The sequence below is a fragment of the Glandiceps talaboti genome, chromosome 4 (assembly GCF_964340395.1).
Source record: "Glandiceps talaboti chromosome 4, keGlaTala1.1, whole genome shotgun sequence".
Lineage (NCBI taxonomy): Eukaryota > Metazoa > Hemichordata > Enteropneusta > Spengelidae > Glandiceps > Glandiceps talaboti.
In genome coordinates, this window is record NC_135552.1 from 6,761,474 (window position 1) to 6,776,952 (window position 15,479).

The 15,479-nt window shown below is 35.3% G+C and overlaps 1 protein-coding gene across 1 annotated transcript; it reads left to right on the top strand.

Moving 5' to 3' along the window:
• The first annotated feature begins 840 nt into the window (after positions 1-840).
• LOC144434555 (uncharacterized) lies at positions 841-14,644 on the top strand. The gene is made up of 5 exons (XM_078123023.1): positions 841-914; positions 3,281-3,376; positions 8,761-8,832; positions 11,329-11,394; positions 13,561-14,644. Exons 1-5 carry the CDS (start codon positions 885-887, stop codon positions 13,627-13,629), a joined length of 333 nt encoding a protein of 110 aa, XP_077979149.1. The 5' UTR covers positions 841-884; the 3' UTR covers positions 13,630-14,644.
• Positions 14,645-15,479: the final 835 nt, after the last annotated feature.

Here is a 15,479-nt window from a genome sequence, read left to right on the forward strand (position 1 = left end):
GAGACAACGTCACTCTATGATTTTGAAATACATTTCGCCCGCATCGGAATCCAACAAATGGAAAAGATCAACTTTATTTATGAGCTGACGATGTAAACGCCAGATGTTTATACAGTCATGTCTTTGAGAAAAATTACAAATATTTGCTGAGATACCCGACATAAAAATAATTACAACTATAATTTCACTTCGTCTGTCGTATTTTGCTAAAAACGTGTTCTTCTTTTCTACATTTAATCCGGCAATAAACGTGGGAAATTAGGGAAAATGTTCAAATTATTGTTTTATTCATTCATTTTCTACATCACGGCAACTAGCATTGCGTTATGGGCTCTGCTGTACTTTAAATATGGATAGAAACCTTCGAAATCACGATAGCTGTTTTCCATTTTTTACATAAAGAACCTTTGCATAGAGATAACTATTTTTCTATGTTTCTATTTAATCGAACCGTACTCGTGGCAGAAGTATTTCGCTCTATCTCGTCCTCGACTAGCCATGACAAGGCCCTCATTTATGTGCCCACTCATATCCTCAGTTGAACCAAGAAATGTATCGGTGATAATATAAGATTAATTCGTTTCTGAACCTACGTTGCACTTTACGTCAAAAAAGGAATTTTGTTAGTTTGGTATGTGGGATTTTCCATGCATCGTGGGGTGTGATCGTACTCTTGTTGACGACGTACCAGCCCGTACGCAAAGTTTGTCCCGATTCAAAAACTTTCCTTTTAAGGTTATACGTAGAAACCATGTTCACGCCTATTTATTCAAATACTCACTTCTCAATGGTATAAATGTGGTCATAACGACAGATTTTTCACATACTATCATTACCAGGCTTACTTCTGTTCAACAACTCCCTGAAAATCGTTCACGTTAACCATGGGTGAGGTACATCAAGTTCATACACAGGTAGGTGTATCTATGGTTATTTCTTTCATATCATACACACACACACATGATACGGTACACAAGACTGTTGCGAAATGAATTTGTCATTTAATCGTTTCGTCTAATGCTTCTTGAGTTTAAAAGTAGTTGTAAATGTACCACCCATCTTTCATTTTGTTGAAAATACATATTGATTTGATTACCTACAACAATTTGTAATCAAACGATCCCAAAGTAGTGATAAATCGAACGCAGAAGATATTGTGTGACGGGTGTAAATATTCTGATATCTTCAACTTTGAGTTTGAAGGTACAACAGGCGCAGCGTTGTAGCATTAACTTTGCACTGCTGAAAGCAACTTCCCTCACTATAGTCGTTTCAGTCCCCTCGTGAAAGAATTCCATTACATTTTATATTCAAATTCTTCTATTATGGTTAAATTTCCATAAATCTAAAACTTATCCATTGACAAACGCAATCTATGATACATAGAATCTAATTTCTTCTTTCGAACGAAAATGATTTATATTTTCAGCTCCCATTACAATACATGTCTTTCCTTTTTAGTTTTTCATTTCCGCTTTACCTGGAAAACTCCCTCTTGTGTGGCTGTAAAGTGGAGCACGTGTCTACTCGTAAATGGGTGAAACAATCTAATGATGATTAGGAACCTACCTACTACAGTGTGTTTTAAGGTCGTACCGCCGTGCAACTGTTTTCTCAATATTCCCTATATTCTCAATTAAGACAAACTCAGTAAAATTCAACATATCGGTTTTCCGAGTTCAGTCATCCTAACGTACGCGCCTTCTGTCTCCCAAGGTTTTCAGTGTCCAATACAGAGTCTATAATGTACCTTACACGTCCGACACCGGCCGCCTTATATCTAGGTACAGCAGTAAGCTTTATTTGTAAATCTTATTCATCGCTTTGTTTGAAAATGTCCCAGGATTTCAAGATGTAAGGAATTAAATGCCAGAACTTTTGTGTAATAGTAGAGAAGGTAATATTAGTTGAATGTAACGTACTTACGGCAGCCATACTGGTCCACAGTACACAACCATGACTTCAAATATTTTGAGCGTCAAGTAAAAGTTACGACATCCATCAATACATGCACAGCAACAAGTGCGTTGTTCGTCTAATCTAGAAATAAAGTATCAACACGTACTTTCAACTGTTTGTGATACTTCTTTTTTTCTTTTTCTTTTTTAACTCAATGTCAATATAAAATTGTTTGCTCTGCTTGTAGTCAAAATCTAGTGGACGTTTGAGTAGTTGAGAGTTTACTAGCAGAGATTGCAAGAACATGACAGTGAGCGGTGTCATCTCTTCTACAAACTATTCTGAATTTACAACACTGTAAAACAATAAAAACTTTAATATCCAGAATAGAAAATGACTATTTTTGTTAATCATATTTGTGTCTATCGATGGCCAATTTTTTAACTTTATGTTTGTATAAAATAATCACCTACAACTACAGTCTACTTATCAACTGATTTTGAGTATTGTTTGCATTATTTTTCCTTATTTGTTTGTTTACCTGGGCATGTAAAATGTAAATATCAAATTTCAGTGTACTTGTTATTTTTGAAGTAAGAAAATTAGCTGAAAGTATCTTTATCCTACATTGACAGATGTTGAGAGTATATATATATATACTCTCAATTTCCACACTATCATCAGAGTGTCTGATGATCGCACCATGCGTGAAACTCCGAGTTACAACCAAGAAAGAGTTCCAGTACTACCAAAACTATATATATATATATATATATATATATATATATATATATATATATATATATATATATATATATATATATATATATATATATATATATAACGTCCACTAGATTTTGACTATATCGGTGAGTATCAATCTGCTAAGACAGTGCTCTATACCGCAGTGGCAGAGCGCAATAGTTTTGGTAGTACTGGAACTCTTTCTTGGTTGTAACTCGGAGTTTCACTATGCGTGAAACTCCGAGTTACAACCAAGAAAGAGTTCCAGTACTACCAAAACTATTACGCTCTGCCACTGCGGTATAGAGCACTGTCTTAGCAGATTGATACTCACCAAGTTATATATATATATATATATATGACTATAGTTTTTGTTTTCAATTTTCTGTGTGATGCCTCTCATCGATCAGTTTCCAGTTGTTTTCCCATTCTTCTTAATATCGCCCTTTTTACATTACTGATAAAGCACATCCATACAATTTCTTTTAGGGGATCATATTCGTGTTGTTATTTTGATAAATGCATTACGCGATTATTGTATTAGGGTATGCAATGGCGTTTTAAGGCGGTAGTTGTTTCGTTAAGCAATCTAAATATGAGAAATTTTACGAGGTGATGCTTTTGATTTTGTTTCCAGGCTGACTTAGACTACTATCTGAAATTAAGCGATAGACTGGTCGTTGTTTATTTCACCAGAGGCCGAAATCAAAATTTCGACATAAACATGTATCCGGTAAGTGTTCTTTAGACCGTCTCTTTGTATACACGGTATGTTATTCTTGTTCTATCATATAATTATAGTATCCCGATCTCAAGTAATGTAATTCGATAACTGAGTTATCAAATACATAAATAATTGTCAAGCATACGACGATTTGAATGATGTCAAAATTATCATTTTCTCGTTCATATGGTCTAGATAAGTTTCATGAATAAGCTTGTTTTGTAGACAACTTTTAAAAAGACCTAATTTTTCAGTAGGAAGGAAAAACGATCTGTCTTTAAATGGGCGGCGAAATGTGATATTTAGTGAGAGGAAAGTTTTTAGCTGTTAGGCTGTAATAGGGGAGGGGGGAACAACTCAGACCTCTTCAAACGACAATTTGTAATGCATTTATTCAAAATAAGTGGTCAAATTGTCCACATTCCTACAGCTATCTACAACTATCCTGCTCATGTGATATTTTCTGATTGAATGTTTGAATTTATGTAGGAAAATATTTTGTCTGTTGAAAGGAGATGTAGGCCGTGTTGGAGAGGGGGCTGTGATAGCGTTCTGTAGTGGGGAATGTGGAGAGGGGATATTATGGAATGACTATTGAGGTAACTGTAAAGTAGGCAAAAGTAAAACATCATATAATGGGAGGAGAGGTAGGAGGGGTCGAACCAACTTTCAGTTTCCCCACTAAACCTGACTTACCCAATAGTTGTATTCTGAACCAAAAAAAAAACTTTCCAGTCTTGTAGTGCAAGATGTCGTTATATTGACCCATGTACTGCATGGGTATTTTGGAACACAAAGCTCTAATCTGTGAATAAAAAAAGTGAGTTAAAAGGTAACCATTAGTGAATGATCGTTTAAAAGGAAGTTGTGGTATTTTCGGGGGGGGGGGTGTATCAGGGACATGAACATGGTAAGAAATAAATGTATGGCGAGATGAAAATTATGAAAGTGTCAATTCTTATTTTTCAACATCTATTGCAATATTCTGAAGAAAATGTAAATAACAATTTTAGACAAGTAAAAAAATAACATTATAGTCACAAGGGAAAGTAAAGTAAACTTGTAAAAAATGGCAAGACCCGCGAAAAAATAGCAATTTTTTTTACATACAATCAGGACATTAGAGACTATAAATGAACGTAGTAGGAAGATTGTTCATTTGCGACGCTTGCTAAAACTTTCCTATACTATCTATTTTTTATTTACTAAAATGCTGACATTTAAGTCAACTTTGGTCAATCTAAAACTGAAGAGATGTTTTATAGCAAGAAGACAAATGATATGCCAACCAAAAGCTGTTAGAATTTAGAGCTTAGAATTATTTCTTTCTCTGCAAGTATCACATTACAAAGGTTGAAATTAAAGTTCCAGATCTGCGTAACGGATGGACAATCGTAAAATAAAGGCTTGACAGTTTTCGTTTCACAAAATGTGCAGCTCTCACGATCTAAAAATTTTTGGAAAAGAATTTTATTGGTGCAGATTATACGGCTGTAAATTTTGTAGCAGAAAAACACAGACAATAACCCTAATGGAAATAACACAAACAAATTTGATGTAACTAAACTGAAACAATTTGTGAACAACAAACGGGAGAATCCCTCCCCATTCGAAATACCTCTGATAAACCCCCAGTTTGTACTTGAACAGTTAACCAGTCCGGATGTCAAAAAAGCTGCTGGCTGTGATAAAATTAGTTCAAAAACTTTGAAAATTGCACGTGAAGCCATATACATTCCGTTAACAAGTATCTTAGATAAAAGTATAATTTCTGGGATATTTCCATCTGAATGGAAGACTGGTAAAGTATCTCCTATCTACAAAAAAGGGTTCCTTGCAGGATGTACACAATTTTAGACCAATTTCAGTATTACCGATATTGTCTAAGATATTAGAAAGACATGTACATGATGCCTTCTACTCTTATTTAAATCACAATGACCTTCTGGTGCCAAATCAATCTATGTTTAGAAATCATTCCTGCGAAACAGCACTGGGAATTGTTGACAGCTGGACTAGTTCTGTCAATACTGGTAAAATGGTCGGGGTGTACTAATTGATCTGAAAAAGGCATTTGACGTTGTTAATCATGACGTCTTACTTGCCAAATTGAATGCCTATGGTTGCTCGGGAAATTCTATGCGTTGGTTTAAATCGTATCTTTATGAAAGATCACAATATGTTTACTTTAACGGATTTTCATCTAATAAGTCGAACATTATGAATGGTGTCCCACAGGGCTCCATCCTTGGTCCACTACTCTTTATTGCATACATAAATGATCTTCCCCTGTACCATGTACGCAGATGACTCCACTATGTTTTCCAGTGTAACGCCACTTACTTCAATTCAGGATGAACTTAATCACGACATCACTAATGTACTGAAGTGGTGTAGGGACAATCGCATGTACCTAAATATTGAAAAAACTATGCTAATTGCCACCCAGTAGCTTTTAATAAGTCTGTTTTTACCTTTAAGTGCCTAAACAGCCTCTGTTCTGAGTATTTTAACTCATATTTTAAATATGTTCACAACTGTCATGATCATAGAACCAGGTCGAGCAAAAACACTGCCCTGTTAGTACCTCGACCTGGAATTGAATTTTTTAAGCAAAGGTTTATGTTTTCTGGTGCAAATACTTGGAATACATTACCACTTGAAGTGAGAAACAGAACATTGTTGTCTTCCTTCACACAAGGGTATCACCAATATTTTATGACAAATTTTAGGCACTTTTGTTGTTTATTGTATGCCCTTATTTTGTATTTCTCTCTTTTATCTAGTCTTTGTACTATTTACATTTAGAGGGCCCCAGGAAAGATTCGCGAAGGCCAACTGGGCTATCCTCTTTAAATAAAGTTTAATAAATAAATAATAAATAAATAAATGGAGAATAATGCTCAGAAATTAAACTGTTTTTACTTTTTGGTGCTCGTGGAGTTGCATTTTGATACAATGAAAAGTTACAAAATCAACCGTAAATTCGTACTTTTTACTGGTGTTTGTCAAGAAAAGTATGTTGCTATTCTCATCTAATAATAGGTCATCGATCTGGTTGACACCATGATCTGTAATACACAACGTCTTCGCTGATTTAGATAAACGGATTAAACCACAAAACTTGATTCCGATTGAAATAATCAACAGCATTGTTTGGAGAAAAATATCTCAGACTGAGCTTCAAAAACTGCATGCCAGAAAATGGTCTGCGAATGCCCAACTACCTCATATATCTTGTTTCTTAGGATATAGTACTAGAAAATAAATATTAAATGATTCCACTGACTCTTATGCCCTTTCGCTGTCATAATGTTCACACAGTGTTTGACATGTACGAGATTAGCATACTTCTACCACAGCATTCTTGAAAAGTTGAGAACTTTTGTATAGCGGGTGATAACCAACTCCTTGTCTGTGTTGCTGCTTATCAGTAATGGATAGTGTAAAACAAAGGGGATTTAGAAGGTGTGCATTGGGTTGACGTTTGTAGTTCAAGTAAAACCAGTCCAACAAGCAAAGTCAGAAACCATATCTGAACATGTATAAGAGGAGCTTTCGTGGTCTGAAGATCCGGCCCGGACCAAAATAGTTTGTCCAAATTAGGGAGAAAAGTAGTTGGAGCGAGTATGGTTTGTCCAAATTAGGGAGAAAAGTAGTTGGAGCGAGTATCCAATTTGAAGTAAAAATAAGTCATTACTGAACTGTGGATGTAGTAGCGACTGCACAGTTGGGCATAACTTTTACCATTTAAAAGAAACGGACACATTTAAAAACGAATTTTACACAGGTCTTCAAGTGTACTAGACTATAAGATATGTCTTGTTGTTCAGCCCTATAAGGCTTCTAAATTGACAGGGGCTTGTAAATGTTGTATGGATTATATTTATTTATTTATTTATTTATTTATTTATTTATTTATTTATTTATTTATTTATTTATTTATTTATTTATTTATGCATGCATGCTGTATGTGTCCCCATCCCAATGTGTACACTTTTATCTCAGTATTATCTTCACCTAGCCTGGTAAGGGGTGAGACAGTGAGTACTAAGTCTTTATCTTATACCATTTAGCTGTCAAATACTTAGGATGTATTAATCTCTGAATCCATGAATGCATTTAAGCCTTTTGATATGTTGACAGGTGTACCATGTTTCACTAAGGCTGAGATAGAGTATATTTCTACTGATCTTTTCATTACCGCCATTCCAAATATACTTTCTATAGAAACACGTGTCTAATTTAGTTGTCTGTGCGCGAGTAAGATTATGTAGGTCTCAGACCACTAACTTTTTTAGTGGTCTGAGTGTAGGCTAACAGGCAATGTGTAAATTTATGAATGGCCAATGTTTTTTAATGTCTGTGATTTTGTAGGCGTAAAGTAACTCGGTGATATGATCTACACCAACATCCGAGAACGGTGAATGGCTCATTAATCCATTGAATTTTTTTCTTGGGTGATATAATTTGTTAACAGTGACGTGACGCTCTATCCAAATTATTCTTGTCTTCTCAACTTTGACATTCAGGCCTCATGAACCATTGGCAGGTGAACTTGGCAAGCGAAGGCTTTCTTCAGACACATCAAGATAAATAACATTGAATAATCTAATACAACAGACATCAGGATTATTTCTAAAAACAATTGCCTTTAGCTCAACAACGATAATAAATTAATATGGAGACAAGAGATCGCCTTGTCTTTCTCCTCTACTCAAATTGAAGAATGGTCAGAAAAAAGTAATTATTTAAAATACAACTGATAGATTCTCTTAAACATAGCGATATTTCTCTAAATTACAAAAGTCTCATAAAACACCTTTTTCCAGATATTCTAGGTGAAAATATAAGTGAGCGAAACCCAAAGTAAATGTGCGGGTGTTAAAATACTTTGTTGGTTTGTCACCATTTTGGACCAACCGAACAAAGGAGCACCCCATTCATATAATACTTACATAAAAACTCTCATTCAAGCTTTTTGAATTCAAACTCCTCACCGATGTTCTCAATTGGGTCTCTCTGATACTGGTGTTCGAGAATTTTTATTTATTTCTGGAGTTCTACTTTTTCTTTTTCCCCTTTTTCCTTTCTGTCTAGCAGTATACTGAATCGTGGCACCACGGATTTTCAGTCTAATTGTTTCTCTCAACAGCTGATCACTAACAGAGAACTGAGCTGATGTAATAGTGTCATGGTCGACATTTTAATCATTCGAATATTACTTTATTTAATATTTTCAGCGATGGCACATATTCGATAACAGAATTAAGGCTGGCATTCCACTTCCAAAACCCCTTCATTCCTAATCAGTGTAAAGTTCAAATCATATTTGACTTCCTGAGTTAGTGGTATCATAATATTAACATATGTCACCTATTTTTATGTTTTAGGCAATGGCAAAGAACATCTCTCAAGCCATGTTCTTGAAGGTATACTTCTCCGGATCTCTTTGTGGATGTTTGGTGAGTTAGTATAAAAACAGTACTAGTATTTGATAATAATGCATATATATTCACTTGATTGTGTAGATACCATTGCGAGTGATTGATATGTTTATGATGTCTCCTTGTAGGAACTGGGATGGGAAGATATCATCGTTGTTATGCCCAAACAAACGAAAGATATATCATCATATGTTGTTAAATTTGAATTGTTATGAGAACGTTATGATCTGATGACATTTTTCTCTAAGTAATGTTTGCGGAATATTTTAGGGGAAAAATACGTAAACGTCGTGTGATGAAATCTGAGGCCGACAATTTAAGTTGACCGGAAGGGGTTAAAATGACCTTTGAACAATTGCTATTTGTCAAATGAGAATGGTATGGTCTGAACGCATTTTTCTCTAAGTAATGTTACACATGTCGTATGGTGAAGCCCGGGGCCGACCATTTGTAGCTGGGGTGGGGAGGGGGCCTGGGGTATTTTTAAATGACTCCTGAACAACTCTTAGTTGTCAAAATATTATACTGCAGGACGGGTGATATCCTGTATACATTAATACGTGCACTTTTTCTCAAAAGAGAAAATCAATCATTTATAATTAGTATTTGCTATATACCATTCAAGTATAGTTAGTTGTGTGTCATTTTAGAGTTGGGGTTAGAATAGGGTCAGGGATATCTCCATTTCTTTCAGTTCACCGAATTCACCACAGGTATTGATCAGCAAACATAGCATTCTTAACTGATACTCCAATCGACTATTTGTGATTGAATCAATTGCTGTTGTCAAATAAAAACCTGTTCTAAATGAAATTGTAGAAGCACTGTGGTGTGGGCTACATCTAAATGTACTAATGGAAGCCATAAAAAGCATTAATTAACCAGATTTAAACTGTCAGTGAATGCCTCCTGTAATGGCAAAACAATAGATTGATGGTCCTACACACATTGTTGGAATGCAAAATTCTGAGCTATAGGTGTTATACATGATGTACCCCTTGATTGGTAAAACTAAATGAAATTTGGAGCTTGCATATTGCCTAATTATCGAATATTATGCAAATTAACCATTAAGATTACATCAACAAACTTTAAAGGACACATCATGACATGCACTTGTTTACCATCAATGCATATACCACTGTATCTGAAATTTAAAGCTTGTATTGTAAAGATATTGCCTAATTATCGAAAATGATTATTTATGCAAATTAAACATCACAATGAAAAACTACATAAAATACTACATCAAACACGTGTGATTTGTTATGGTTGATGTATGTACCAAGTTAAATGAATTCGACATTTGCATTCTTAAGATATAGCATAATTACCAAAATCATTAATTATGCAAATTACTTACTAAAACTAAAAGCTATACCATCATCCTTTGTAAGATATGTTTGCCAAATTATATGAAATTTGAAGCTTGCATTCTATAGATATGACTTAGATTCCAAATATCGTTAATTATGCAAATTACTCTTTAAAACTACTATGCCAACTGACTTTACAGGATATGTGTACTTATTATTGTTGATGTATCTGCCAAATGTTGCTGAATTTGAAGCGTGCATTTTTTAGATTTAGCTTAATTACTTAAATTCATTAATTATGCAAATTTCTTAAAAACTACGCCAAGTACCAAATGTTGCGAAATGTGAAGCATGTATTCTTAACATATAGCCTAATTACTACAAATCGTTAATTATGCAAATTATTCATTAAAACTGTACGCTACATCAACGATCTATACATGAGGTATGCGCACCCCCCCCCCCCCCTCCCCCGACAAATGGAAAATTACAATCACAACCCCCATTGATCCTGCGGAGTCAAGCAACATCTCGTTCTATTTCATCCTTTCAAACGATGCTGTATCCTCTAAAGGAACGAACGGAATTTACGGCAGGGGAGGGCCTGAGGAGAAACTATAGCTAGTTCTTCAATTATTGTCTCAGTCAATAATTGCAGGTATACAATAGTATGTTACCCACTGATACACCACGTTCATTACTTAACCATTGACAATCAACTTCAGAGTCCATAAGAGATTTCTCTACAAAAATATGTGGCATTGTAAGAAATCTGAAATCCCACGTTTAGGTCAAACCTGTATTCGGAGATACTAAGCAAGCAGGGCGATTGCCTTCAATCTCGACTTAAGAGGAGAGACAGCAGCACCATCGTGGCTAATGTTGATGTTGCGTAGGCTGTGTCCCCCTCCCATTGCGAAAACGTTTTTGAAAATAAGGACATGTAAGAAGCCATTTAGCGTGTATAAAATACCAAACACGGTTAGCTTTGAATATGTTGGTTTAGTAACATGGACAATGACCTCAATATTTCAATATGGTCTTCAAACTCCAAGACCTCAGACATTTAGCAATTCTATCTTGCCTATGTAGGTGACAGAGGACCTACAACAACTTGTTGAGGACCCCTTCTTTGTTGCCCAGTCTAGTGTACTCTAAGTTTACCAGATTGGTGATATTATGACGTGTTCATTTACAGGGCATTGCCAAGAGATATGAGGTAACAGAAGACCCAACTTTTGTATTCTTCGAGAATCAAGCAGAGGTAAGTTCTTGTCCTAAAATGTCTTACATTTCGGTCGCGAACTGTCTTCGCATGCAGTCGATCCTTTTCAATTAGTTAATAAAGGCGAACTTGTCGTGAATTCAAGCAATAAGCTTATAAGCACATTCTCGCACGTCAGAGCATATTTTTCAACATGTGCAACGAGAAAAAACCCTTCGGGGAAGCGTACTATGTTAGTTAGTTAGGAAAGAACAGAATTTGTGGGGGGGGGGGGGGGTGAGGAGAAAATGGGGCACCAAGAACAATATTGAGGGTAAAAGGGGCCTTGACAATTCGGACTGTCTGAAAGGGGATGAAATATTGTGCTCTTGAATAAAACAGATTAAACCTTCATGTACGGTCGTTTTACTATAGATGTATATTTGAAAAATGTCTTACTGCAGGAATGTACAGTTCATATTACACATACTTAAGTGTGAGGCAGGTGATTGTATTATGTGCCTTTAAATGCTGTGTATGGTTTTATACTGTGTTCCTGTGAATATATGGCCTCTAGTCTTAAGATACGACATTTGTGCTGTGCTATTAGCTATCACTCACGTATGTAATATTCCCTTGGTCTGTGCCTGCAAGATCAAACGATTTAGGCCCGAACTTGAACTTGTTTGCACTTGATAAAATTCTAGTCGTTTTGGACAGAAACTTTAAGTTTACTATTGGGGTAAGATTAGGTGGTTGGTTTCATAAATCAGGGTTCAAAGGCTAATGTCATGGTCAGTTTGACTCCATTTACAACATAACGTTATTTGATTGGCTACAGTCAAATCTGGCCATTGTGCAGGATATTGGGTAGTCGCGGTTTAGTACAGTCGTGGTTTAGAAGCCTGATAGGACTGAACGACAGGAGACGTATCTTACAGTCTATATGGCTTCCTATTGAAAAAAAAGTTTTCTGTAAGGAAGGAGGGGGAACACTTCCCTATAACTGCCATAATAGTGATAATATATCTCCCTATTCTGTAAAAACAATATTTAAAGGAACCGGACTCCTTGCTAAGTATATCCATGTAAAGGTTAGAGTCCAGCGTCATCATGAAGTTTCCCCTAGCAAAACTTCCTGCTGTGATATATATATATATATTTGTAAAGTAATTGCTCATGGACACTGAAGTAGATTGTCACTCTTACTTAAACATACTGTATTGTGCATCTCACAATTGTACATCTCCAATGACAATGTACGGAAGGGGAGACTACTGCACAACTGTAAATATAATATTAATTTTCATTGAAATTTTATTTTTTTCAACTAATTAGTTTTATTCTGAATTTTATTAATAACAAATATGACCACAATTCAGGCGTTATTGTCCCGGGGTTATTGTGAAGCAAAGCAATGAAGACTAATGTATTTGGTTGACATCTAGTAATGCATATCATTAGAGTTGTGCATATACACTGTGAACATATTTGATTGTGTGACCTTGAACATAAAGATCAATGTCAAAGTTCAAGGTCTCCTTAGAAAGGTCACCGTAAATAACATGGGTGTAGACACTCAAATGAGATCTCTATCTATTAGGCTTACCTCAGACCACTAACAAATGTTTAGTGGTCTGAGGGCTTACACAGAGTTAGTGGGCAAGATATGTGCTGTTTTACGAAATGTTATGTCTATTAGAACTTGAGGATAAAGGTCACGACCAAGCAAGGTCAAGATTTCATTAGAAAGCTTGACATTGATAACATAAGTGTAGATGCTTGAATAAAGTCTCTTATATATTAAGTTTCCAGGGTTAATAAGCAAAATGGGAATACGTACGACAAAAATGGATCCTAAAAATCCGTTCGTTCCCTTAATGCTGCCGTAAAGAGGATAGTGTTATACGAAGCTGCACAATGATGGTTGTAAATATTCCATAAACCGAGTGTTATTCCTAAGTTCTTATATTTCATCTTTGATCTGATATACGGTATTCAAATTGTTAAAATAATAGTAACTGCCACTACTCCTTGTCTAAAACACCATTGAAAGTATTAATAAATATCCATCATGTATAGCTGGTTGTTCTTTGTATTATTATGGGTTTTTTTAATGTTTGTTGTACTTTGATAAGTTCATATCTGTTATTCGGGATAATTACTTTTTTCTTCATAATAATAAAATGTTAACAACATGTACCTTTCTCTCTCTTCACTTCGTAGATAAGAGGTGAGAGATACATGGATTGGGACGCCCCAAAGCTGGAAGCCCGTATCGGATCTTTGGTATAAGATCTGTTGAAGTCCACTGCTAAAAGACAACGAAGGCGTTTTAGTCGTCAAGCTTAGTCTGCTTTTGAAAATAATCAATTATAAAAATATTATTCACAGAAATTTCAGTCAAATGAGAATTGTTTTAAGTAATTTGTCAATTGTAGACCTTGTCATATTAATTTCTACCTGAGGACCCTCATAGTCAACTGTAATGAACCATACTGATTTACAATACAGTGTTGTTAGAGTATGATCTTATCTCTGACCGTTGAACCTGGTAACACTTCAATGCCAAGTACATACCTATAGCAGTATATGTATATTCATCATTACGTACTGCCAAGTGACGATATAATTAGTACAGTAGATCGAATGACAACACAGACTTCTTCTTAACATCCACCTCAAAAATGACTCAGAGACGAAGTACTTCGCAGCGCTGTTCCATGAGGGACCTGACAATACAAGTCAACGAAAGAGACTCTATTCGACCCGACTTCAAATAAAGTGACCGACTATTTCTGCAGCCGTTTTGAAAACGTAGATTTTAGTAGATTTTGACAATTATTCATGCAGCCGATTTTCGAAACCTTTGGTAGGTTTTGACACTTTTGGTTTTACAGAACTAAACAAAACAGAAAATAAATGGATGAAATATTCATTAAACTGTGCTGTATCATGACCCGAGTTGGATTCTTCATGTCTAGATTTAATGAAGTTCAAGTCTTTTCCAAACACACAAAAAAAAAACATTCAAATATTCGTAGACTTAAAATCACCAATGCTCTGTAGACGCTTGGTTAGATTCAAAAAGAGATTGGTTTATTCACAAAACAGAGCTGGGAGAAAAGTGAAAAGAAATGTCTTCAGTTTAATGTAACAGTTGTTGAGTCCAACAGATCGGGAATTGGTTATATTCAATAATGTTATAATAACAGTACAGTTTAGAAGGTACAACACATTCATAAAACAGTTCCATCATTTCTGACTTATATTCAAGTACTGTAATGAAAAGTTTGTTATTTAGATTCAATAAAGGCATAGATGCTTGTTTGTTTGCATAATATAAATTGTTTGTTTTCAGTTGTATTGATGATGATGATGATGATGATGGTGATGATGATGATGATAATGATGATGATGAATGACGATGATGATGATGATGATGATGATGATGATGAATGAGTGTTATATTGATCGCCGTGTTAAAAATAGGTCGTCTTAAATGAAACTAATTCTATTTTAAGTACAAGCCCTCCAAAAAAGTGTCTGTAAAAGAAGTAGTGACTCGCTCAATATTATACGAGCGTTAAAGTAATATGGACCGTACAGTTCTACCACAATATACGGTAATTTATAAACGCGTAAAAGAGGGCGCAGTCATAGGGTGAGATCCACACATGACGTTCACTTCTGCTATGTATCGAAGTCAGTTATAGCAGAAATTAAGTGTGACACTGAAAACACTAGTACAAATACAGATGTACAAAAGATGTGCTATGCAGAGGTAACCATATATGAAGTTCTTGAGCTGAGGAGCCGATTTTCTATGATCGGGCCAACTCATAAGTGTATACAGATATGGTAGAGTTCATCATGCATGGCATCTTCACTTTTGGAGTGACCCTGGTGTGGACTGACATGAAGACCTTGAGAGGTTCCCGCAAGATTGAACCACAACATTATAATAATTATCAATACAGATCCCTCAAAAATAAGGCAACATCAACAGCTGTGTACTGTACTGAATATTTAATTTGTGATGAATCCACATGCTCTCAGTCTAGGCCCATCTATATCTTAAAAATAGAACATAAGAACATCGTGCAGAGTTGGTTGCTCAATGATAGTCTGTATTGAACTTTGAC